The following is a 27890-nucleotide window of genomic DNA, read 5'->3' as shown; positions in this document are numbered from 1 at the left end:
GTAGGGAAACCTGTCCTTTCTGTAGGTTTCACTCATTCTGTTGTAGTGGGAATTCTGCTCATCTGGCTTCAGCCCAAGAATCTTTGTTCTTGCTGTGGAAAGGGCTTTGTATGTAGTGAAGTGGTGCAGAGGCATTTGTATCTCCTGACAATCTGTCACAAATCTGCGGCAGGGAGAAGAACTCTCAGTCTTACAGCCTTCAATATTCTTTCCCTTTGTCGTTCCTATGTTGTATACTAAAGCATAAGAAACATGACAGACAATCAGTGACCATGTGAGAGGCCAAGTACTGCAGTCTGCCTGAAACACTTCAGTGTTTTCTGGGACAGGATGCCAATATCATTTAAGTCACTCATTAATATTAAATATGTGTTCACACATACATGCACATGCATACACACATGCTCCCTTTCAAACATTCTTGAGTTAATTGTTTCCAACAAAAAACTGTTGTACATAAAGGTGCAAATTTCTTATTAAAACCAAATAATGAACTAAGATGCTGTATAAAAACAAAGGTGTTTCATAAATTTTGAGAGCATCATCTTGTGGACCATGTGCTTTCTCAGTGAATTACAGTCATATGGTCAGAAGGATAGCACCAAGGAATGTTACTGATATGGGAGTTGAGGACATATTCTGTGCCTCAACTGATATCTCACATTTCCTGAAGAAATCTTGGTGGTAAGCAAGTGGGTTATTATCTCTGACTTGAATGAGATATTTCAGATTTTGTCCCGGTCAGAACTTCTCATGCAACACTGTAGAAATTGAACTGCTTTTGAACTCTGTGTTTACTGCTTTATTCTCATAAATGAAAACAAGTCATACTTAGCAGATGATTATCCAAACTTAATGTTTGGAAAATAACTAGCTGAGATGAGAGATCTCAAAATCATCATAATCTATTGAGGGTTACCAGTGCCAGTGTGTTTGGAGACGAACAGCAGGCTAGGAGGGAGAAAAATCTAAATCAGGCCTAGGTAAGTTTTTCTCCAGACAAATAGAAGCCATTCCTGTATAGAAACATGCTTTGAAGTGAATGTATTACTAAGGTTAATTCCCACTTCTGTATTTCAATTCAGTAAGGCACTTCATCACATCTAAGTACTGTCATGATACAAATGCTTTCCTTAATCGGACCTTTCCTGTTTACCAGCAACTTATTAGCATGAAAGAAACTATCAGTTACTGCGTAAAAGAAATGATTAAGCTAACTGAACACAGACTATAACCAAAAGTCAGTAAACTGAAAGATTGCAGAAAAATGCATTTTCTTGTTAACTTTTTTGAATTATAGATGTGTTACTGTTTCTAACTGTTGTAGGACATAAAGGTGTTTTTCTAGTGTGATAGTGTCCCTTAACCACAGAAAGTGTATTGTATACATGTAAGTAGATCTTTAAAACACGTGTGGCATTTTCCTTTTCTTAATGTGAAATATATAAAAAAAAAAAGGACTATTTCCTGTGTTCCAGGAAGAAAATAGTGTATGCTGTTTTGTTTCCCGGTATGTATCACTGATGTTTCACATACGGTTCTGTAAAAGTGGGGTGGGGAACCCAACCCTCTATTTGAACTACCGGTGAATGAAGGACATTGTACTACTATTATAGTGAGAAGGAACTTTTTAATAAAGAGAAATAAAAGCAATATAAGAAAAAAAAATCATGCCTTAGACTAGACATGCAACTTCTTAACTTTTAAAAATTTTTGCAGGCGCTAGAGGATTTTCTGGAACAGAATAATAGACAGATTGAGGACATTGTCACCTTGGTGCGAGGAAAGCTGTCTAAGCAGAATCGAGTGACTCTAGGAGCACTTGTTGTACTTGATGTTCATGCTAGGGATGTTCTTGCATCTCTAGTAAGCAAGAAAGTCAAAGATGAGAGTGACTTTGAATGGTTAAGTCAGCTTAGGTACTACTGGGAGGTAAGTGATACCTCTCAATCCTATTAGAAGCTAATTTCTGTTCGCAGCTTTTCAATTTCTGCTTGCTTGCTGACACAGAGAATGGTTACACTACTATGAGAATTTCTGCTGATAAGAGAATACCTATAACCAATCATTTTATGGATTGCTAACTAGAATGGCCAGTAGCCAGACACAGTTTTTAATTAAAATTACATTTTTCATCACTGCTGAGTCTCAGTACGTTTGCTGAATTTGTATGTAGGGGGAGGGGGGACGCGCATGTTACAGACAAAATTTGTTCACTCAGAGAGTGTATTTTGACTTTCTGGTTCTGCAGGATAGAGAATGCTATAGGGATGACAATTTCCAGTTAGAGGTTTTAATCTGACTTGTCAATATTATTTTATTTGTGCATTACATTTGTTGGCAAAATAACAATGTTTTACTGGATAGTGGTAGGATACAATATTTTACATTCATCAGGACAAGAGTTCTTGTAATACAGAAGACATTGCATGTGAAATTAAAAAAAATGTATATGTGGGATCATACATTGCCGTATCAGAGTCATCAGATTGACCACAACTACAGCTATTGTTCGTGATTACTTTTGTTTACCTTTTAGAAATTCCATTAACTTTCTAAGTAGCCACACAAGACAATTTTATTCTGCAATATGGTTAGTAGGATCTTTTTTTATATAACAGTTAATGTAAAAAATGGTCTTTTTGTGTCGATACTTTAGTATCTATTAATTGGCAATTTTTTTTTTTTTTGGTTTGAGTCACATTGAAAGTAGTGTCTTACAGCAATCAGTAGTTTGCCATGTAGTTGTCTCTAACAGCATTAGGCCTGTTTAGGAACTAGAGAAATAGTGTTGAGTTTAGGGTGTGGGATTTTAAAAAATTATTTATTTAATCTATAAAATTAATGCCTTGTTTCTTAGGAAGGGCATCTACAAACAAAGATGATCAATGCTGGACTGAGGTATGGATATGAATATCTTGGCAATACCCCTAGGCTGGTTATTACTCCACTTACAGACAGATGCTACAGGTAAAACTGCAAGTTACTAAATGTACTGTATTAGCAAGAATTTATTTAGTTGAGATATTTTAATTAGTCCTGAGAATAGATGACTCCAGAATTGTATTTTTCATGTTCTAATAGGCATAATTAGAACAGGATACATTTCTTTTGGTGGAATAGAATTGGTGCTGTATGAATATTTTAATTTAAAGTTGTGATAAATTTGTGACACTATAATTAGTGATAAATTACAAGAGGATTTAGATTTAGAAAGTGGAAAGTAAGCCATTCTCTACTGTGAACTTCTAGTAAACTTCCTACATTACTACACATTTGTAAACTACAGCTGGCCAGAAGCAAGTAAACTGTACCATCATAGGAAAATGCAGACATGAAACAAATTTTTAAAAGTTTCTGGTGAAAGTTAGACCAACTGGAAAAATAGCATAAAACTTTGTACAATTTATTTTTTGTTCTATTAATTTATTTTCAGAACCCTATTTGGTGCATTACACCTACATCTTGGAGGTGCCCCTGAAGGTCCTGCTGGAACTGGAAAAACAGAAACTACAAAAGATTTAGCAAAGGCTGTAGCTAAACAGTGTGTGGTTTTCAATTGTTCTGATGGATTGGATTACCTTGCATTAGGAAAATTTTTTAAGGTTTGGATAAATCTTGAGGATCGTATTCTCAATTACATTAAAGCCCTTCAATTATTTTGTCACTTGAAGTGGTCTTAAGGTACTGTAAATGTATCCTTCTCCACTTCCAGGCCGCTATATAATGCTAGTATTGTGCAGATAGGTCTTACCATAAGTAAGAATCCAACCGAGATATCAAAATGTTTTTTCTGTGCTTTGAAAATGAGATATACCATAATGATTTTACTTGCTTTAAATAGGCAACATAGATGCCATTTCAATGAGTGCATTTTTAATAGCTGATTGCAAATTTTAGGGGACTTGAGGTTTAATCTAAACTCTAAATAAGCTGGTAAGAGTCATTATATTATACAAATCAAGCATATATTCATTTTGATATTAGCCTGAGTAGACAGCTCTGTATTATGAAAATCTATCCTGAATGGACATCTGTGTCTTATAGCCCAGTGTCCTGGTTTGGGCTGGAATGGTACAAAAATAGAGCAAGTATGCTTTCCTCCCTGGCATTATTCTTACCTTCTGAGTCAGAGGTAGCAATGCGATTTGTCTTCAAATTTCAACATGACGGTAGTTCACCAAAATAAGCTAAATTAAGAGCTTTTATTTAGAATGATGAAAGCAAAATTCTGTGTCTTAAATGGGAATTTTAGAATTACGGTTAACAAAGCATGAGATGTCATCAAAAGACCACCAGTGCTGCAGAGATGGTACAGTAGCATTTGGGGAGCATATCTCAGAAAAGACCTATGAATTAACCAGAACTGTAGGAAAAAAGAATCATTCTTTAATTGCACCTTAGGTAACGTGATATGCTGTAAGATGCCATAAGCAAATGGTTAATTTTAGCCTTGCAGAAGTCCTTATATTGCCTTTTTTCACTGTGAATCCTGTTAGCATAGATGCAAAACAAGAGTAGGTTTTTTGGAGGCTTGTTTAGTGCTGAAATCTTCCCTCTTGTTCAGTTGGAAAATACTGACTATAAAGGTGAAACATGCAAAATGTGTGTATTTGATAGGCACTTTGCATATGACAGAAGAATTAGGATTTTGGATTAGTTTGTACAGGTTTTTTGTCTTTTTTTTTTTTTTTTACAAACAAACTTAGGTTTTAAATTTCTGTAATTCTTTTTGAAACAAATTCTATCTGGAGTGATTTTGTTTAGAAGTTAGTGTTCTGGATCATGGATAGAAGTCCTTTCTTTGCACATTAAAAGTTTTTCTTATTGCAGAATTATTTTGATCAGCATGTCCAAAATAAGTAGTTACCTATTAATTAGTCATATTTTTGTCTCTTCCAGGGTTTGTTGTCTTGTGGGGCATGGGCTTGCTTTGATGAATTCAACAGGATTGATTTGGAAGTACTCTCTGTGGTTGCTCAGCAGATTTTTACTATCCAAAGAGGTAACCTGTTATTTTAATCATACCTTTCACTTACATATGACAAAGAATAAAGATGCGACAAAACCTGCCCAGCAATGACATTAGTTTTTATTTCTCCATAGGCATTAATTCAGGATCTGATTTAATAGTATTTGAAGGAACTGAACTAAAACTGAACCCTACATGTGCTGTCTTCATTACCATGAATCCTGGTTATGCTGGGCGTTCAGAGCTTCCTGATAATCTTAAGGTATTATAACACTTGTCATTTTATTATTTTTAATAGCTAATAGAGAAAGTAAAAAAAGAAATCACTTTTTGTCAAATATAGAATTTATTATGAATATTTAATATTGGTTACCTTCTGTTTTTTATTACACTAGTGTAAAAATCATTTTCTCTCAGAAGAAGAAATTAAAAAGGATAATGAGACTGAAGAATGGGAATAAACTAAATTTTAAAAGTCAGGAAGTGGTTCAAGGTCTGACTGACAGAATAAAAAAATGAAAGTTAAAAAAAACCCCTACTTTGTGTTTCTTGGCTAAGCACCTGAAAGTTCAAAAATTAAAAGGAACACTTTATAGTGTACAAGCAGTGAATAATATCTTAATATTAAATAAAAATGTGGGTTTTTTATTAATTTCTGTTTTTTCTGACAAATGATCTGGTTTGATCTGAAGGCACTTGTGGTGTTTTTAATGTAAGAGATTTCTATTCTGTTTAAGTTTATTATTGAGTGATTGTTATAAGAGTGCTACATCGTTTCTTATCCTTTAAATACATTTGTCCTGTGTCCATAGAAAGAAAAGGAAATCTGAGAAAATATATTGACAAATTAATAAAAACGTAGAAAAGTACAGTCTTTGTAAATATTTCCCAGAACTGTCTGGGAAGTTTACTCACTAACACGTAGTATGAATATAAGATTCAAAAATACTACTTGTATAGGTGAAAGAGGATAGTTTTAAAAAACTTTCTGGTAGAACATGAAAAGTAGTGAAAGTTTTGTCTGTTTGAAAGTATTCTGATGCTTGTTTGGTAGAACAATGGTAAAACTGAAGCATAGGCTGCAGCTAAACAATGCTAGTAGGAGTCTGACAGCATCAACTTATTTGTGGTAGTTGTATTGCACTCCCCTATTCCTTCTAGAGCTTGTGGTGTTTTATGTGTTTTTGTTGTTAATCTTGGATGAAGACCACCTACAACCATGAATTGTCACAATGGAAAATAAAGTATTTCTAAGTGTTTATGGAAAACCATTAAAAATATTATAGTCATAATCATGATAGTTAAATTTAATTGGCTGTCACTGTATTAATGAAATAATAGTATTTTATGTAATTGTAGAAAAAAGTTGTATATAATAATGTGGTATAATTTTTTTCTGATGTGATTTTTTTATATATATGTTTAATAGGCTCTCTTTAGAACAGTAGCTATGATGGTTCCTGATTATGCCATGATTGCAGAGATTGTTCTGTATTCTTGTGGTTTTGTTACTGCTCGACCTTTATCTGTAAAGATTGTAGCTACGTATCGTCTGTGTTCAGAGCAGTTGTCTTCTCAGCACCATTATGATTATGGAATGAGAGCTGTGAAGTCAGTACTCACTGCTGCTGGCAACCTGAAGGTAAATGATTTTTTTGAATTTTCTTTGTTATCCAATAACTTAGTAATGTGTCTGTTTTGTAACAGAAGGTACACTATTCTACATAATGGCAAGTAGCTGTTTACAATTTCATCCTGTGATACCTGTGAAAATGAAAAGGGTTTGTATTAGGGCATAAGCTGAGGAAAGTCAAGAGATAAAGCTACCGGGCCATTCACCACACCACTTGTCACTGAATGACATGCCTATAAGTGTGATGATTATCTTTCAAGAATTCTAGTTAAATGCAAATTTACTGAGTTGTTTGGCATGTTGGCCACTGCTTTGCTCTGCTTTTCTTACCAGGTTCAGATGCTTTTTCCATAGTATGTGAATACTTTCCAGTAACACGCTAGCTAATATCTGCCACGTGTGACTTTGATCACTCTCTTATCTTTAAGAAAAAGGTGTAGGATGTGGTATTTTGTTTTAGCTTGCATTGTGGATGAACAAATACATTTTACTGAGAAACTAAGCTGTTTTATTAATTGTTATTTTTATTTAGGTAGACTAGTATAACTTATAATTCTCTTCCATTCCATTTTTTTTTCAACCTATAGTCCTACTATTACAAAAAAACCCTACAAAACCTGAAATCAGTAACTGAGCTATGTATTGTGGCTAAAAAAGGCAGATTTTTTTTTTTTTGTAACCTGGGAGGGAGATCTATATGCAAGCTTTTAAAATTTCCACTTTGCTGAAGGTAGAAGTGTTATGTCAAAGTAGGGAAAATTATCCTTCTTGGGAAGAAAAGGAAAACATCTTAGAAAGCAAAAAATCAATGGTTTAGGAAAAAATGTCATACCAAATTTATAGTAACACCCATCACTGGACATAAACCGAAGTGAAATTGGCCTGACTACAGAAACTTATCAAGGTGCAAACACCTTGATATGAATGTATAAACATACATCCAGAACATATGTTGTTATCGGTGGACCTGAACCTGCCAAGATAATTACATAGATGCACAACAGGAACTGTTCAGTAAAACAGGCAAGTTAAACATCTGTTTTTTTGAAACTATAAAAATTAACATTATTTTTTATATTTTTTAGCTGAAATATCCATTGGAAGATGAAGAAATTTTGCTCCTTAGATCCATTACTGATGTCAACCTGCCTAAATTCTTGTCTCATGATTTACCACTTTTTGAGGTAGAAAACATAAAGATTTTCAGTAATGTAAAGAGCTCGCTAAAAATACTAATGGATAAAAATATTATATAGCAGGTTTATCAGAGAGGTGGACCAAGACTTTTTTAATCTAGCCTGTAATTATTTTAAAACTTAGTCTTAACTGTTCCTTCCTAGCAAATATAGCGAGCATTGGGGTTTTGATAGTTTAGACCAATGAAAGTTTCTGCCAAGTCTACCGCTTGAAATGGTAACATACTTTTTTTATATAGCGTATTCAAGATTTCAGAGTACCTTGTAAGTATTCTTATGAAATAGGTAGGTATTAATACTCTCCTCTTTATAAGAGAAAATTTGGATTTTCATTTAAAACGTGCAAAACAGTAAATAGACTAAATGGCCCACGTTCGTTCTAGTCCTGAGTTGATCAGTATGGAACTGAGCGAGAACATGCTCTGTTACTTGCTCCCCTGATTTACAGGATGCACTAACACAGTCAGTCTGTGTTCTAATTTGTGCCAAACCAGGACAGACTTCTAACCTGTTACTGCAGAATATGTGTGTTTAATATACCTCTGATTGAACCAGACATGCCCAACACAAATGTGAGCTGTCAACTTCATTAGGAAAAGTTTGCAATCTTCTTTGGTAGCTGTGAGCTTTCTGTGTCCTGTTAGAAAAAGAAAGGATCTGGGCTGGTGTATGTAGATGTTTGGAAACTGTGAAAACATTGTCCTCCGTGTGTACCTTTTTAAACATTAGTGGAAAGATCTTAAGTGGAAAAAAAATCTTTCTTCATATACAGCCATGGGAATTTGTGTGCAATTATACACTCACAACATCAAAAACTCTTACGAGTTGTTTTGGATAGTAATAGGTATATTTTAGCAGTCATATTAGTTGCAATTATATTTTCAGTACATAATACTTATCTTTGTGTAATTTTATAATGCAATAAAATGAGGTAGTTTCTATAAGAAAACATCCATGAAGGCATGAAGGTAATATGGAAGCTCTTTCCTTTAGGAATTTTAAGAAAAAGCCTTAGAAATCCGTTGCACAGAAAAGGTAATGACCTTGACCAAAGTTAAATGAAAACGTAATGAAGTAGAAACTGAACATATGTCTCTGGACACTGTTACTCTAATCTAATTAAAATTCTGCCTAAATTACACTCTTGTTCCTGAAAACAAGTCATGAGTATGAAGGGAGATTTCATGTTTTCATATGTTTTGGAGTAGTGGAGATAAATTTAGAGAAGTTGTCTGGCAAAATTGAAACAACTTCTCTATTTGTTTCTCTAAGTTTCAGTCTTTAAGAATAAGAATAGCAATGTTAAGAATTCAGTGTACAGAAATTAACTAATTAATTAACTAATTAATTAAAATTAAGTATATTTATGAAGTAATACTATACGTTTTTCACTTTCATAGAATAACAAATGTATGTTGCTTTAGAGATGAAATAGCCTTGCACATACTAATATTTTGCTTGTTGACATATCCCAAGAACAGGAAAAAATTTATAAGTGGAAGCTAGGAAGTATCACATTATCAACTTGTAAACAGTGAAAGAAGGCTAAGAAACACAATTAAAGTAGATGATTATGTCAGTACAGAACAGGTGCATGTTACAAGGAAAAACACTGACAAATGAGCATGATGCCACAATGTCATTAGTAATTAATTATCCATTGTGGCACAGATTTAAGAGTCAACAGTAAGTTAGGCCTAGAGTATGTGGGAACTGTGATAGTTTAATTCTGTTAGTTCTGGAATAAAGTAGCTTTGTTTGACATTCTTATCAGATACAGAAAGAATTATAAAAAGATTTAAGTTCAGCAGTAGTAATGTAATTTAAAATTTTAAATGTGATTTTAAAATTTAAGAATTATTTCCATTTTTATTATGAGAAATATTAATGTCTTCTCCCATTTTTTATATCACGCTTGAGAGAAATGGGGAAACACCCATGTCCACCCTCATTAATTTACATTTTGCTGGTTTTGCCTTCATTGTTCAGGTCTCCAGTGTAGTCAGGTACATCTGGCTTGAGATACACAGTAACTCTTCTGTGTTTATGTAGGAGCATGCAAATGATACATGCTTTCTCTATCTTGTTTTGCTCAAAACTCTGCTTGACTGTTTTAAATACCAGTCTGTCCAGATTTTTGAATCTTTATTTTTAACACTTAAAAAAAGATTTTCCTTTAATACTATCCTGTAGTATATTGCATTGGGCCTATCATAAAGTCTCTGTGCCCTGTTAATGGGTTTGTTTATAAAATTGATCCTGCTCTGTTGTGGAGAAGACACTTTTGCCCAGCAGTACAACTTATTCTGTGATACTAAATGATTTCTTCTAATATGGTATTCCTTCATTTCCCCATATTTATGTCATCCATTTTGTAAGAAGGAAATGATTAATAGATTTTTTTTTTCTCTCTCATTATCTTAGTTATAAAATAGTAGTAGGCAGAGAAAGACCACACTGTAGCACAAGTGTATGAATCTTTAATCCTTTACAGAGAGTGTGGAGAAAAAGTGCAGATGAATGACCAATGGAAATTTTACATCAGTTGTGTTTCAGACCAGAAAAGCTGCTCATCTTGTACACAGCTTGATATTTCTTCTTGGGAAATATGATTATTTTAATTGGAAAAGCCCTGGTTTTGTCATAGTCATTGTAAAACTTGTCCCTGGTAGCACAGAACGTTAAACATGAATTTTAATTCACTTTAATAAAACAAACTCTTTAAAGTCAGGATGTGATATGCTCATTAACATGTTAACAGTGGAATCTAACAGTGCTAAATGAAAACCAAGGCACACAGTAGAAGGAAACCAACATACATAGTAACAGGAAAAATGTTAAAATAATGTGATTCTAAGTTCACCAATAATTGCCGTCACTGTCATTTCTAAAGGATATGTTTTATTTTGAATGTTTTTTTCAGTAATCTTTGCTTTCTGAGTCGATACTGCAGTTCTAATTGAAATGATAGCCCAGATATTCTTTTTCTCATTTGTTATGTCTTCAGTTTATTCTGTATCTTTCTTGTTTTGTTGTAAGCAGAACTGCAGTGTCTTTGCTTTTAAATTTAGATTTCAGTTAATTATTTTTCAGTTATTGAGGAAAAAAGTTAAAAGCTTTCTCCACTTCCTAACCGCAAGTTTTATAAACTAGTTTAATAAAAGCTAATGTTTATCAGGAAAGAATATGCTTAAATAGTTAATCCCTTCTCCATGTGCCCAGGGAAAAAGATACATGAAATAAATATCAATAAAAATTACAAAGTCAGAATTTTGGCTCAGACAAGGGTGACATGTGAAATGCATAATTATTTTATTTTAGTCAAAATAGATATTAGTCTACCTAGTGTCAACAAAGGGTTGATTGCATGAGTTTCAAACCAAATTACTGTGAAAATAAGTGTACTTTCCAATTGCTTGGATAGGGTATTACTTCTGATTTGTTTCCTGGTATGAAGCTACCAAAACCAGACTACAGTGACCTATTGGAAGCTATCAAAACAAACTGTGATGCTATGAATTTGCAAATGACTGACGTATTTACTATGAAGATCCTGCAGATATACGAGATGATGATTGTGCGTCATGGCTTTATGATAGTTGGAGAGCCTTTTGGGGGAAAAACATGTGCATATCGAGTTCTGGCAGGAGCATTGGGAGACATATGTGAGAAGGTATCTAAACATTTTTATAAATATTTCTGGTGAAAACTATTTTCAAACAAATTTTATACACATATTTTAGTATTTATACTGAATACAGAATTTACTTCAAGGAACTTAAAAGTATAAGGAAAAGCTAAAGAATTTGATTGAGAAGCTGTACTTCCAAACTTACATGAGATAGGATATACACATTTCATGCATTTCTATACATGGCATTTTCTCTAAATTCTTTCATTGGATTGGACAAGAAATTAGTTAGCTACTTGAAATTTTATGATAAACTGTTCCTTGTGAAAGTTTTATACCAGATTTCTGACTTATTCACGAGAGCTACTGAACTCTCTTTTAACAGAGATTATTCAGTTTAGAACTACACCAAACAATGGATCTGCTTCATAAACTTATACAAAGTTTTGAAGATTTTCTGATAAGAATATGATAAACCCATGTAAATCCAGAAACTAAATAGTCTCAAATTTTGATTATTTTTGAAACCAGGGTATTTCAATTTTTCAGGCAAATTTTGGATCTGAAACAAATCCAAGATCTGTTCTGCTAAATAACTTCTTACCTCATATAGGAGAAGTGGGTAATAATTGTTATCTGTGGAACATTTCAGTGGTCCAGTAGTATAGCCGTACCAAATCTTGCTCAAATTCAAGCCATCAAAGTATTTATGTTTCATATGGGATCACTGGAATCCTGCCACTTGGGCTGTGGAGGCTTTTGCAGAGTAATCTAATCATAGTTATTGTCTTTCGTATTCTGTGCTCTAAGGACCTCTAGATTCAGTCTAGTCTGATCTGCTAGGATGGAATGTAAACCCAGTACAAGGTGCTTTTATAGCTGTTTCTGAAATGAAGTGTTTAGGATTTGAGACTTGAGAGGTGACTGGCCCACTCAGTGGACTCCAGGCACCTCCAGAGAAAAATAGTAATAACCATGAAGCGTAAGTGATCTTCAGGACACTGAATTTCTTCAGGCTGGCTGACTGGAAACATGCAACCAACCACCTTAGCAAAATTGTTTCATTTCCTTAATGGTGATCATCAGGCAGGCACCTTGTATTTTTGTGCAGATATCAGCAAGACTAGACTGGCTAGACTTTTACATTGGTATTGCTATCAGACAGAACTCTACTCTTACAATCTTTTATTAAAAACTGTTACTTATTTGCTTCCTATATTATAGATTAAATTGTGAAGCTTTTGCTTTAGGTATGTAGATGAAATTCTGTTCCTGCCTGTGGCTCCGATAAAACAATATTTAACTTTCTGCTTTTCCTTTTAATTCAGTGAATCATTGTCCACTCCTTCCCTTTTTTGTTTGTTAAGGAAAAAAGTTATGTGGTAGAGTAAGAAATTTTTATCTAATGATTTTCTTCCTGTTACCTCAGCTTCTCAGTCAACTCTAATAATTAATTTAATGGCCATCAGACCTATTGGAGCTTTTTTCTACACCTTTTTTTGTTTTTTTCCCCCCCCCCCCCCCCCCAAGAACTGGTATCAAACTAATCAACACAACTTCATTTTGATTATGATAATAATTGCTTTTTTGGAGGATTTTTACTATCTTGAAGAACATCTTCTCCATGATCTGAACCGATTAGTGTTTAGTTCTGGGAACTCTAGCAGCTGTATTGGGACTATATCAGAATTTTGTAATTAGGGGGCATTGTGATGAGTAAGATGAGAAGGAGAGGTTTGTGATGAATGAGGTAAGAAGCTGCTAACAGAAATAATATAAAAGAAAATTGTAATGTACTTGCAAATCTTGAAGATTGTAAATCTAAATTTTTGTCATTGCAACTGTTTTAATTTTTTAGCTGGGCAACTGTGACAACGTTGCTGTACTCAGTTGTGGTTTTGTTGGTTTTTTTTTAGATTGTATTTTTGTCATGCTTGTGTGTTTGCTGTTCACATAGCTTATAACTCTTTCCAAGATGATGTTATCCATTTTCCCCTTTCTTTAAATATTGCATTTCCCTCTGAATATTCATGAAGGGAATCGAAGAAAGATTATGTGTATCTGTGGGAGGAAGTCAGAACAGGCATGAAATGATGCCAAACTCCTGATTTCTCAGTTCAAGTTCATAAACAATAGGCCTGCTTTTGGAAGGAAAGAGGTTCTTTTCTTGAATCAGGGATACATGTTTCTTATAGTTTAAGGCTGTAGTAAGTAGGTGTTCAAATTGAGTGTTTGTCACTTTTGCTTGTAGCTCATTCCTGTAGAACAGTGGTTTTCAGCCACCTGATCTCTGTTGTGTGCAGTATTAAATGTCATATTTTGTCACAAGGAGAGAAGAAAGAATCAACTGAATTTTAATCAAAAAGTAAAATTAGGTATCTTTACATGGTTTATGTAAAAAAAACCACCCCAAAATCCAAACCAACTTTGTAATGTCATTTTGACATCAATCTCAGAAATTTACCAAGGCAGTCATATTTATTCCTTAAACATGGGAAAAATGGGATAGAGAGACGAAAGGGCTTGGCCTGTTGTAATTTTTGTAAGTGTAAGAATAGAACTTGTGTCTCTTGATTGACTGCCTAATTTCCAGTTCACTAACATTAAAAACTAAAAACAAAGAATTCCGTTTTCATTTATCAAGCCACTGTTCAGTATTAAAATTAGACTTCCAACTACATATGATAAAGTTGGGATAATTGTCTTTAGACACTTGTAAACCATCTTTAAAATGTAATATGTGTAATGTCTTTCCTGCTGTAAACTGATGAAATTTTTATGACGATTTAATAATACATAACTTTAAAATTCAAAATAAAACAAATAGCATAATAAATTGCATGTTTGGTGTTAACAGATTTTATTACTTTTATGTGTTCAGGGGCTGATGGAAGAAAACAAAGTTCAGATCACTGTTTTAAATCCCAAATCCATAACAATGGGTCAGCTCTATGGACAATTTGATCCAGTGTCACATGAATGGTCAGATGGCATCCTAGCAGTGAGTTTCAGAGCATTTGCTTCTTCCCCAGTAAGTGCTTAAAAGGCTTAGAGGATTTTGGGAAATGACTTTTCCATTTATACATTTTAGTTTTTAATTCCATGTTGTTTGCACAACCATTGTAGGATTCATATGCTTAATCATTTAAATGCAGAGACTGCAGTTTGGCTTGGTTGTAGCATGCTCTGTGCAAAGTACTTTTTGGATGCTGGTGAATTAAGATTTGTGTTTCAGAAGTCCTTATGTGAAGATAAAAGGGTTTTTTTGTTTGTTTGCGTATGTTATTAAATATTCATTTATTTATCTTTCTACCATATTGTCATTCCTTACTTTGTCTAATTATGGCCCGGTTCTGTGCTGTTTATGTATACAGGCATTTTTATGTTTATTTTGGAAGAAACTGCTATCTGAGTGTGGCTTATGGCTGACCTTCCATTGAAGTCCATTGAAATATTTTCACTGAGTATAATAAAAGGTGTATTTACCTGACAGACACTTTACTTTTTGCTGGTGATTGCAGTATTAGACTCTTTGCCCCTATAAACTTAAATAAACTAATAGTATATTGAAGTTGATCAGTGCGAAGTTCACCATCTCTAATAACATTCGCAGAACTGCACCACTGCTTTGTATTTCCCTATAAGAAATATGATTAATACCTATGACTATTTGCTTATATTGTAAAAAGCCAGACATACTACATTTAGATATTACCATATTCCTTAAATTAGTCCTATTGACTTCCATGGTAAGTGTGCAGTAGGTATTACTGATGAGTAGTAACTTTTATTAACGGTCTCACTCTGTCATATGTCAAAGTATTTGAATTTGTTGCAGTTTGACAGAAGCAATGTACTGCATTGCAAGTATAACTGAAAGAAACCAGTCAAATATATTAACCTTCTATAGTTAACTACAGTATATGCTTTAAAGTTATAAAACTAAATTGTGAATATAGATTGTGATTTCAGAAACTGCTTGTGAACACAACTCTGTACTCCAAGTATTTTCAATTTTTTTTTTTGTGGAAAATAACTTTAGATCTAAAATATTTATTTTACAGTAAACATAATAAAATAAATTGCAAATATTTGATTAAAAATATTTTCTGCAAACCAGACTCCAGATAGGAAATGGCTGGTTTTTGATGGGCCAGTGGATGCAGTATGGATTGAGAATATGAATACTGTGCTTGACGATAATAAAAAGTTGTGCCTTATGAGTGGAGAGATCATCAAAATGTCACAGCAAATGAGCCTTATTTTTGAACCAATGGATTTAGAAGTTGCTTCTCCTGCTACTGTAAGTACCTGTCTTTGAAAGACTGATTACAAATGTCTTTCATTATTGTGATATATATTCTAATTTTTAAAAAATATACTTAACTGAGAATAGTAATTATTAGTTTGTTATTTCATTGATATATGTTTAAAGTAAAGAACATTGTAGCTTGGTTTTCTTGATAAAATTTTTCATAATCTTACAATATGATGTGAAAAATGACATGTTTACATATGTAATGTAAACTGCATATACAGAAGACCCTGTAACTGTGTAGAGTCTGGCCCTTGCAAGTGCCTGACGACAAGAAAAATGAAATAATTCATGTGCAAATCTTTAATTTCCCAGACAAATTCTGGTAAAACCAACAATCACTGCGTTTCTGGTACCTGTCTATATCTCTCACACCTATTTTTTCTATGGCAGTTTGTGGAATGCAAAAATTTTCTCTTGAATATGAATAGAGGTTCAGATAATAATATAAACAGAACAAAATATCTGTATAGTCATACTGGGAAGGAATTTTTAATTACAAATAGTAGAAAACTTGATTAAAAATTAAATGTTAGGCACTCTAGTAGTCAGTTTATTATCTTTTGTGATAATAAAGCAAGGTTTGAAACTCTTCTATCCCAGGGCTCGCAGAATCCCACTGCACACTTTGTACCAGTTTCTAATAATCCCAGAACCTGTATGTTATAACAGTGAATGTTATTTTAAGTTCTTGTAGATAGGAAAAACACTTTGGAGATCACATAAGATAACATGCACCTGTTTTATTTTTAGGTTTCAAGGTGTGGTATGGTCTATATGGAGCCCCATATGTTAGGCTGGAGACCATTAATGATGTCTTGGCTAAATACAATGCATTCAGGAATCAGCTCTATGCATAAAGAATTTATAATAGACCTGTTTGACAGAATGGTTCCGCTCTGTCTTGAGTTTATTAGGAAATACACAAAGGTAGGATAAAGAACTTTTCTGAGAAACTAAGAGTGTATGAATTATTTTCACTTCCAAGTGCCAAAGGAACAAGTTGTTTTACTTGGACCACATTATATTTATTAATTTTTAAAAACAGCTGCTAAGATGAAGGCTGTGAGCAAGGTTTCTGTGTGTATTGTTCAACTTGCTTCTGAATGTGGTTTAGACACATTTATCCTACAGTATTTTTTTATCTTCACAGTGAGAAAAAAGACCCCACCATCTAGCAGTCTTTTTACAGTGAGTAAAACACACCTGCAACTGCGAGTATTTCTTCTTTCTTTGCAGGAACTTTCTCCCACTTCAGATACAAACTTAATTCAATCACTAATGAATCTGATGGACTGCATGATGGATGAATTTGCTGATGAAGCCAAAGTTAAAGCTATGAATGACCATGACATTTTGTCTTGGCTTGAGGTAGGCAGTTTGTTTAACATACAGAATAGGGAATCCAAACCAGGCTTTAGTGAAATGGACTTCACAAGCAATAAAACTTGTATTTCGTCATTAGAATACATATTTTGTAATGTCCATTGAGGAAAATACTGTTACCTTTTTTATAATTCATACATAGTTAAGTCTGATGTGTTTGATCTCTTGATATAAATTTAATGAATATTATACTAACCAGCCAAAATTTTGTATGATTCTTTAGTTTCTGGTATCTCAGTTTATTACTAGTTAGATCAATGCTATCTAAGCATTGCAATTCAAGGAAAGCCCTGTTAACAGACATAGCCATCGCTTGTATGAGATAGGCCTTTGCATAACAGAAAGATAATTTAAATTGTTCTGGAATAAAAAGCAGTCTACGCTTGAACTCTCTCAAAATAACAGCTCTGCACTGAGCAGGTCAGGCATTTTGCTGCACAGCAAAGGTGCATTGGATGCTGATAGTCAACATAAATGGTATTCTATTTTACCAGCAGCATGGTTCCATACTATATACATAAAATCAAGTTGGTCCAGTGTAGTTCTGTTGTGATTTGTGGCAAAGATTTCTTTGACTTCAATGAATAAGAACCTTGTAATATGCAGATACTGAAGTTCCATTTTGTTTTTTTCCAACTCTAGGGTATTTTTTTGTTTTCACTGATATGGTCTGTAGGAGCTAGCTGTAAGGAAGATGATCGACTGAAATTTGACAAAGTTGTGCGAGAAATGCTTAATGGACCAATTAGTGAGGAGACAAAAGAACAATATAAATTGTTGAGCAGTATTGATCAACAGCCTTCAAAAACTTTCACAGTCCCATTTCCAACAGAAGGAACAATTTATGATTATCGGTTTGTCAAAAAGGTGAGGATTGTAAAATAAAGATGTGGACTTCCATTTTGAAGTAATCTTTTATGAATGCTACAAAGTGTGTATTGTTATTGTGAATTTGCTTCTTTTATCACTGAATAGGCCAGACATCCATCCTTGCAAGCTAGTGATGGTCTAGCGTTCTGACTGGGACTTGCAGTACCAAAGCCTCTCTTTTTGGCTACCAGAATAATTGCCTGGTATGGTAGAACAAGTTTGCAGAAAATTTCAACCCGCTATTTTTTTCTGTTATTTTTTTATTCTTGATTTCTTGCAAGATTACTTTATTTTGGGTTTCAGCCCTTTTCTTAGGTTGAGGAAGCACTTGATATACTTTAGGCCATAACTCTTTCATTACTGCAGTAGGCTACTTCTGTGCCTCTTCTTCTCTGCCCCTTTTCCTGGGATTAAGATGTGAATCCATGATGCATCTCTCCTGGTGGAGAAGAAAACTTCACACACTGGATCGAGTATGTTCCAGAGACTCCAAGATAAAATAAATGTACCTTTTTTTTTGAGTTTGTCATTCCTGTGAAGTCCCGTTGCAGTACAATGAGAATTACTTTTGTCTAGATTTTGGCTCATGCATGATTCTTGCATCTCTCCAAGGAAAGTAGCTGAGATTTCAATCAGCAGTAAAGGCTTTATGTCTTATCATAATCCATAAAAACATGTTCTTCCAGTAAACGGGGTTTTGTGTTCAGAGGTGGAAATATGCCCCCTCTAAGAAAGACTTAAGGAGACAGCAATCTCTAGGAATTCCATATGATTTTTATCTGAAGACAGAAATTTTTTGGGATAGGATGGAACATACAGTCGTTTCAGGGCTATTTAGAATTTTTAAAAATCTCCTTATATTAATTTACTGCTGGAGAGTTTTGACATCTTTTAAGACTCCTCTAGTATGCTGATCTAAAAGAGAAAGCTTTGCTGTGGAGCTTCAGCACTAAAATTAATCTGCCCTCAAATTCCATAGTTTGGAAGTATTTATGATGAATGAGAGTTTGTGAAAAAAGAAAGTCTGACTATGCTTTTTTTAGTTTTAGTGATTAAATTTATACAGTAATTTCCTATTTCATTACGTATTTATATACTATATATAATGTATATGTAAATACATGTATTTTTCCATTACATATATATATAAAATATATGTGTACAGATATAAAAGGTAAGATAAAGGCCTTGTCTTTCAGTAGTTGCATGCTTCAGGCACAGATGTTATGTTTCTTTTTAAGTACTCTCAATTGAAAGCACTGCATTCTGAAATAAACCTATGAAATTATTTTTTTTAATCCTTTTAAAAATTGGTTGATAACCTCATCTGTTAAGTCATAGAACTTAGATTTTTCTGTTTCCATTGGTTCTATGCTGTTTTTTCCTGTTTATTGTAAACATATGACTTTCATATAAATTAAAATAGGGAGCAGGAATTTGGGAACCCTGGGTGGAAACACTCAAATCAGCTCCTCCTATACCTCAAGATATGATGTTTAATGAAATAATTGTACCGACTCTGGATACTGTTCGATACATGGCATTGATGGAATTGTTGACGGTGCATCAAAAACCTTCTGTATTTGTGGGGCCAACAGGAACTGGAAAAAGTACCTATATTACTGTAAGTACTTTTAATACTGACATTAGACATAGTTATAAAAGGAGTAAGATGAGGAATAATTTGATAACTTTTTTTTAAAAAGGAAAATGAGACATGAATTGTTGGATATTATGAAATTATGGGCAACTAAAAATGCAGTTGCCTAGTAAAAGGTGGTGGTTTTGGGGTTTTGGTTTTTTTTCTTCTCTGCACTTCCAGACTAAATTCTTAAGAAGCACCCAGATATCCACTGGAATAAGCTGCTAATAGAACCCAAACAGGACTATTCAGTTTGGTTCCTGAATTGATTTACTTTGCGTTGTGATTATAGATACCCTTGGGATAGTCCACACAGACACTGATGCACAAAAGACTAAACCATTTAATAAGACATCCAGTCAGGATTGCTCAAAACAACAAGAAAAGAAATTTATATGTCCTAGGGTTAGAAGCAGCAAAAATGTATGCTGCTGTTATTGTGGAAAAGTTTAGTAGATAGCCTTTTCTAGTCAGATGCTACTATGGCAATTCCATGCACTGGAAAACAGGGAAGAACAAGAATTTTGTCACTGAAAGAAATATGAAGGCAAAAAATTAATAGCAGTATTGCCAAAGAATTATTTATAGAAAAAGACTACTGTGGGAAGGGGAATTGGCTAGTCAAGATCTTCCCAGGCAGTTTTCTTCAGATAACCAGTTAGCTATATCTGGTCATTACAATGAAAAGCAGCTGCCCTTTTCAGGAGAAATACATTTTAAAACAATTGTGTGCCCTGTTTTATAGAATGCCAAATGTTCTTTACCCGTCTTATCCTTGTCTTTGAGAGACAATGAAAACGCAGCACAAATAATAATGATAATCTAATTTGACTTTAGCTTTTGGCAGTACACAATTTCTGTTATTTCTGAAACAAAATCTTGGCAAAATACTAATGCTTGATCTAGTTTTAGGATTTTTAAGCTTGATATAATCTTCCTGTAGGAAGGAAAAAAAAAGGATATTTTTAGTATATAACAGTTGTTTCAACATGAGTCTGTCTTTCATTTTCTAGGAAGTAGCAATGTCAACAATTGTTTAATATTTAAAGAAGTTATGTTATACATTGGTATCTCAAATCAGCTCTTATCTAGACTAATATTATTGCATATTTCTATATTTGACATACACAATACATTAAAAAGACTATTAAGGTAGTAAAATAGAGAGTTCAGAAGCTAACAAGTTCTATTATACAATAATTTGACATCTCTTGTGCATTCGTTATGATAAAATCTTGAATTGCATGATCCTACACTTTTTCCTGCCCTGTAGGATTCCAGTCTTACCACTATAGGTATTAGTCTATTTACATTTTTTTAAAAAAGAGAAAAGACTGTTTTGTGTAGAACCTCTGCTCCACTTGCAGAGCTTCAAAAACTTGCAGTAAATTCAGGAAAACAGCAGCTTTGGGGGATGGATTTTGTCCCTGTCAGTGACAGAAGCCCTCTGTAACAGTAGACAAGTCACGTAAGTCAAACTTTTCACAGGCAATTATTGTGTTCCTCATTTATTTTGTGTTCTTCATGCACCAGGGGAGGTTTAGATTGGACATGAGGAAAAATGTCTTTACTGAAAGAGTGGTTAAACGTTGGAACAGGCTGCCCAGGGAAGTGGTTGAGTCACCATCCTTGGAAGTATTTAAAAGACGGGTAGATGAGGCGCTTAGGGACATGGTTTAGTGGGCATGGTGGTGTTGGGTTGACGGTTGGACTCGATGATCTTAGAGGTCTTTTCCAACCTTAATGGTTCTATGATTTTCTGGAGGGCTGATTTGAATCCATGGATTCTGATTTGCAGAAGTGCTGTTCTTAAAATATCAAGTTGTTGTTTTCTGAAGTTAGATATCTAACTGGATAATATTTTGCCCATTACCTTTCCATATGTTTGTACTGGTGTGTACCATAGAAAAGCTTGTTAGAAAATTATTAATTTTGTCTTTGAATATGATTTGAAGAGGTCTCAATAAATAAAATGAGCACTGAGCACTGAAGAGAAAACAAATCATTGACAGCTGTTTTAAGTTACCAGTGTGCATTTTTATATTGAAAGAGACAAGATATACTTAGTTCTGAGTGTGCCTAATGATAATCAAAACACATGATAGTAAGTAATAAAAACATATAATGTAAGTAATGACTTAGTACAGCCAAATACAATATATTTCTCAGAGCTTGTGAAATTCTAATCAAAGGAAATAACAATCTCGTAAAAAGCATTGTAACTTCAAGTATTAGAATAAGAGATCAAGATTAATGTTTTTTTATTTTTTCCATGTCTACAAATATTATGTTTTCTGTCTAAAGGGATAAGTCAGACTTTATAATTGAAAGCAGACTTTATTACCTTTTTGAAACAATTGAGTCATCATTATTTTGGCATAGAGTATTTCCTTTTTTTCATCTTCAATCACCAAGTGATGGTTTGTTCATTTTGATTTTGTCATGTGGTTATTAAAATAACAATATGGGTAATATAGAAAACTATTCTAATGGTCTAGATTAAAAATTTTAGATAAATTTTAATTCTTCAGACAGATCTGATGGATACTATGGGTTAAATCCTGATACCATCAATCTTTCTGGGAGACTATTAAAGCCTGACAGGCAATGGAACTGTGCCAATAGAATGTTCATACTGTTGAGGTTCACTTACAGAAATCTCCAAATTCAGCATTTTTCACTGGGTTCTATCTAGATCTGTGGGAAAGTATACTTTTGAGGCAAAAAGGGGGATATGTGAGTGAAGATATGGCAAAGCCATTATTGCATTTTTAGCTAATGAGATTTTCTAAGTAAATCATAAGAGAGAAGGAAGAAGCCATTCCTCTGAGCAGCACAAAATTGATTTTATTTGTTCTTTCTTCCTCAAGTATGTCTTTTTGTAGAGGATTTTGCTTCTGTTGATTGTTCCCGTGCAATCAGCATGAAGCCTGTGTACACTCAATTGTTTTGCAGCGGGAGCAAAACTTGAAAGTTATGTAAGCTGATAAAATAAATTTGGCTTCATGGTCTTGAATCTGTTATCTTTCCTTCATTTTGTGTGATAAAAATTAACTGTGAAGTTACTGACTAAGGATTATTTAATTTAGTTTTGTTTTTAAGTTACTTTTCTGAAATAATTTTGAAGAAAATAAATATTAAGACTGGAAGGAGATCTGTTAATAAAAGACTCTTCCTGGAATATTGATGTCAGAAATATAATAAAGCAGAAATGAAACATTTGTTTATAATGAAGAATATGACTAATTTCTACTGCCCAGTTCATTTCTGGGGTGATAGTTAAGAATGTGGTATTTCTTGGGAGTTCAGAACTGATCAAAAGAATAAAAGAAATATGGCCGTTGAGTCACATTGCTCTGTAGTTTCCATGAGTTGTCATTGTTACGTTTTTGTGCAGCAGCTCAGATTTTTCCTTCAAGGATAGAGATTAAACATTCTTTCTGCTGAAGAGACTGTATGGTGTGGAAAGTCCCAACAGCTGTTGGCAGAGATTAGACTAGTCATTAGAGACATTACTTTATATGTGATAATGCTCTGTAGCAACTGCTGGAAGGATGGAAGGGTATCTTCCTGCTGTGGTTTTACTTACATGTGGGTAAGAAATAAGTCCCATTCAGTCTTACTTGAAATGCTGACTTTGATCCAGATTTCCCCCAGAGGTTAAATTGCAGCTAATGTAAGGGACTTTGGAAGGTAGTTAGCATTATAAAATACTACCAATGTTGATGGTAAAGCTTATCTTTAGATATTCTTGCTATGCCCTTCAAAGGAAATACTCCTGGAAACTCTTCAAAACCAGGCATAAATATTTGGACCTGTGGATACTTTTGCAAATTTGGGTGTGGATTAGTACAGGCAATATATATATCAACTCTAATTAGTACTATGAAGTATTTTGTGTGCAAAATATTAACATGCTGAATTTATGTAATGCAATAGATAGATTTTTATTTTTTTTTTTAGAAAATGTGAAAATGTCTATATTGGAGGTAGAAATTTTTCTGTGACAAATTCAGTTTATGTTTTGAATTATTCAAGAATATCGGTTTATCTGATGAAATATGATTATTAGAGAGAAATTACTACTTTATAATTTTAAATGAAATAAAAATGGTACAAAAATGTCTATCTGATTGCTATTTGCTAAAGTGCTATACAATTTGTTTATCTGTGTATGTAGTCTAACTTTCTCCTCTTCATAATCCTTCCAGAATTTTCTTTTAAATAATTTGAATAAAGACGTTTACAAGCCACTGCGCATTAACTTTTCAGCACAAACTACAGCAGCTCAGACTCAGAATATTATAATGTCCAAGCTGGACAAAAGGAGAAGAGGAATTTTTGGACCTCCTCTTGGGAAAAGAATGGTAACTGATATATTTCTGTATGTAAATAAGTGTTTAAATGCAAACCAATATGTAAATGCATTATTTTCTCAACTGATCACAGCTGATATGAATAAAAGGATGCTCAATTTGAAATAAACTGTCAGAGTTCTAATTCTTCTAATTTAGATCCTCATGTTTCTCCTCTTTCTCCCTTCTCCCAATAATATGCATCATGTTTTAATCAACAGAAGAAAATGCGATATATGATATGAATACTTGTGAACAGCATTGTCATACTTCCCCCTCTATATTTTGTGATACTATCCTTGAGATAAGAGTTCTGTATGCGTAAGTTTGTTGCTGACAGTATAGCTCTTGACAGTATTGTGGTTTCAGTTTTATAGAAATCTCAAAGTGAGATCACGTAGGGTTTGTCACTTGTTCAAGGCCTGGATCTCGTATGTTGTGGAGAAATTACAGAAGCATATTCAGCCCTCAGATTATTACCTCTTGTTGCTCATCTACATGGGCATCAGTGAACTGTGAAGAGAGACGTGGAATATATCAAAAGGGGTTACAGACCTCTGGGGGCAAAGGAAAAGTATATAGGAACCAAGGTGGTATTCTCCTTGATCCTTTGGATAAAGGGAAAAGATAAGGTAGGAGTGGATGCAGACTGCCAGTCCAAGGGAAGTGATTATTCCTTTTTACTCAGTGCTTATTAGAATGGAATCCTGTATTAAGTTTTGGACCCTCCAGTACAGGAAGAATTTTGATAATTCAAGCAGATTAAGTCACTAGTGGTGTACCCCAGGGGTTGATACTTGGGCCAATACTGTTTAACATCTTCATTAAGAACATGTATGCTGGGACAGAGTGCACCCTCAGCAAGTTCGCAGATGATGGAAAACTGGAAAGAGTTTTTTTCTGCTCTACTCAGCACTGGTGAAGCCACATCTTGAGTGCTTTGGACAGTTCTGGGCTCCCCAGTACAAGAAAGACGTGGATTTACTGGAGTGAGTCCAGTGCAGGGCCACAAAGATAAAGGACTGGAGCATCTTCCATATGAGGAGAGGCTGAGAGAGCTCAGACTGTTCAGCCTGGAGAAGATAAAGTGGCTCAGCAGGGATCTTATCAATGTGTATAAATACCTGATGAGAGAGGATGAATAAGAGGGAGCAGACTGTTCTCTGTAGTGCCCACTGACAGGTCGAGAGGCAATGGGCACAAACTGAAATACTTAAGATTCCATCTGAACACAAGAAAAGACTTTTTTTATTGTGAAGTTGGTCAAACAATGGAACAAGTTGCCCACAGAGGTTGTAGAGTCTCCATCTGTGGAGATAATCAAAACCTGATTGAACATGGTCTTGGTCAGCCTGCTGTAGCTGACCTTGCTTAGGTAGGAGGGTTGGACTAGATGATCTCAAGAGGCCTCTTCCAACCTAAACAATTATGTGGGTCTGTGAGATTGAGCAGAGGGCCACCAACATCGCTAGGGGACTGGAGCACAAGCCCTGTTGAGGATAAACAGAGGGAACTCGGCTTTTTCAACGCAGAGAAGAGAAGGCTTTAGGAGGACCAAAAGGAGCTTCCCAGTACCTATGAAAAAGTTGTTAAGAAGATGAAGCTATGCTCTTCATCGAGGTGCACAACAGAAGAATGAGAGCAAATGCTTGTAAATAGAAACAAGAGAGGTTCTGACCGGATATAAGGAAAAAGCAATTTGCTTGCTATGAGGGTAATTAAGCAGAGGAACCCAGCCCAGAGAGGCTAATGGCATCTCTGTCTGTGAAGGTTTTCAAGACCTGACTAGGTAAAGTCCTGAGGAAGCTGGTATTGAAATCAGTGTTGAGAAATCAGCTTTGAGCATGAGGTTGGACTGGATGAACTCCAAGGTTCCTTCTAACCTGGATAATTCACTTGTTTTGGAAGCGTTAAAGAAGATTTGAATCTTTTATGTTGTTATCACTGATGCCTGCCAAACCCTTCAAGATCAATGGAACTCTGAGTACTCAGAAGCTTGAGAAGAATATTAGAGTAGACCTCTTTTTTCTTTTTTCCTGCAGTGAGCAAATCCTTTTGCAAGGAGTTGCAATGAGACTGAAAAATGAGATCTAAGAGTTTCCATTATCTCTCTTTTTTTTTTTTTTTTTTTAAATCCAGATTAAGGAAAAAGCTTTTAAGGAAATTTTAAAAATTATGATGTTTAAAATGTAGTGATAGATGTGTATGATTTAATACTAGTACTTTTAGGGTGCCTATAGACTTTTTGTATTTGCAGCCTTGTGTTTTTTTTTTTATTTTCAGTATTTCCTAGCTATTATTTAATAAATGTTTGTTGTCAAGAGCAAAATATGTTAACGTTAGAAGTTCCTTAAGGAATTACCATTTAAAGTTAAAGTGTTTTAAGGTCTTCCCCTGCCTCCCCCTCCAAGCTATTCTTTTAAGATGTATTTTAGCCCAGTCTTAAAAATGTAAAGATACTTTGAAGGGATAAATTTTGTCTTGATCTATATTAGTCAAGAACACTTCAAACCATTTCAGTATCTTGCCCAAATCACAATGCTAAATAAGATACAAGGCCCATGATTTAACCTCTCTTTCTTTTAACCAAATTTCTACTCTGTATCAGTTAGAGAATGAGAAGGGGGATAAAACACATAAATGTGTTTCTAGAACTTGCATCAGTTGCATTAGTTTAGTTGTGTGAAGATGTTTCCTGATCAGCAGTGGCCTATACTTTAGGAACAGCAGGGCCAAGAAAGGTGTAATGTTTAATAGATTTAAAAACAGAACCATAGCCTCACTGAAGTTTGGGGTTTTTGTGGGTTGTCTTGACTCCATCTTTTTTCCAAGAAAAGTCATGTAAGTAGCACAGTAAGGTTTAAATAGCAAGTATTAGTTTACCATCTTCCATTAAATACACTCAGAAATAAGAAGAGAAACACAGTTTTTCTCTCCTCTATAGGTATGTTTTGTAATGGCTTTAGAGTGGCACAGTTACTTCTTAAGTTTGATTTTTATTTAACTTAGCAGCAACTCCATTAAGAGCTTAGGGCTGCTTTTCAAAAACATGTATTTATGTGTATTACTCCCACTGATTTTAATGGGGGTGAATTGATGTGCAGTGTTTCCAGAATCAAGCGCAATGGTGGCGTATATTCAGTAAAATAAATAAATGCAAAATCCTTTATGTTTTTCTTTTCAGGTTGTATTTGTAGATGATGTTAATATGCCAGCACGAGAGGTCTATGGTGCTCAACCGCCTGTTGAATTACTACGGCAGTGGTTAGATCACTGGAATTGGTATGACCTTAAAGACTGCTCAGTGATTAAACTTGTAGATGTTCAGATTGTGTGTGCAATGGGACCACCAGGTAAGAGATGTCTTACATGCTTTTTCCTGTTTCTTTGGTTTCCAAAGGCTGAATGCTTATTGATGCATAGTTTTTACAATTTAGGTCTTTATGGCTAGAGATAGAACTCAAGGAACCCTTTCCTTGCAGGAAAGATGAACAGCAATCATAGAGTGGTTGAGGAGCAGCAGAGAGACTACACAAGCTTGCCAGGAAGAAATACTGCTTTTCAGGAAGACAAGAATGTGTCTACAAAGTATTTATGAAATCCCTTTGGTCTAATGAGACCCTCCATTGGCCTTCAGTCAATTTTATTCTTCTTCAAAACTTTTCTAAATAGCACTAAGTGATGTTCTTAAGCAGATAAACCTTACTTTATTTGGCCAAAAAAAAGAAGTATATGATGTAAAGAGGTCGTTATATTTCTGATCACCTGCGTACACATTGACTATGTGAGCTATTTAGTTAAAAAAAAATTGACCCTGGCATATTTTATCAGTTAAAATGAAGAATTAATGTTTCTTTGATGCTGTTGTGTTTGCTTTTAAAGAAGCTATA

At 34.2% G+C, this 27890-nt stretch overlaps 1 protein-coding gene across 1 annotated transcript in view; it reads left to right on the top strand.

The window, feature by feature from the left end:
• DNAH7 (dynein, axonemal, heavy chain 7) overlaps window positions 1–27890 on the top strand; it is a 130375-nt gene that overhangs the window by 37027 nt on the left and 65458 nt on the right. Inside the window, exons 22-37 of the mRNA XM_009332767.1 lie at window positions 1720–1932; window positions 2861–2970; window positions 3437–3605; window positions 4903–5005; window positions 5107–5234; window positions 6402–6614; window positions 7691–7789; window positions 11226–11474; window positions 14314–14463; window positions 15553–15735; window positions 16501–16677; window positions 16987–17118; window positions 17776–18000; window positions 19430–19627; window positions 23857–24012; window positions 27185–27353. Coding sequence (XP_009331042.1) covers window positions 1720–1932; window positions 2861–2970; window positions 3437–3605; window positions 4903–5005; window positions 5107–5234; window positions 6402–6614; window positions 7691–7789; window positions 11226–11474; window positions 14314–14463; window positions 15553–15735; window positions 16501–16677; window positions 16987–17118; window positions 17776–18000; window positions 19430–19627; window positions 23857–24012; window positions 27185–27353 — 2674 coding nt within the window. The remainder of the gene's footprint in view (window positions 1–1719; window positions 1933–2860; window positions 2971–3436; window positions 3606–4902; window positions 5006–5106; window positions 5235–6401; window positions 6615–7690; window positions 7790–11225; window positions 11475–14313; window positions 14464–15552; window positions 15736–16500; window positions 16678–16986; window positions 17119–17775; window positions 18001–19429; window positions 19628–23856; window positions 24013–27184; window positions 27354–27890) is intronic.

Source organism: Pygoscelis adeliae, unplaced genomic scaffold (genome assembly GCF_000699105.1).
Source record: "Pygoscelis adeliae isolate BGI_AS28 unplaced genomic scaffold, ASM69910v1 Scaffold160, whole genome shotgun sequence".
Lineage (NCBI taxonomy): Eukaryota > Metazoa > Chordata > Aves > Sphenisciformes > Spheniscidae > Pygoscelis > Pygoscelis adeliae.
This window is presented reverse-complemented; position numbering and strand designations above follow the sequence as displayed.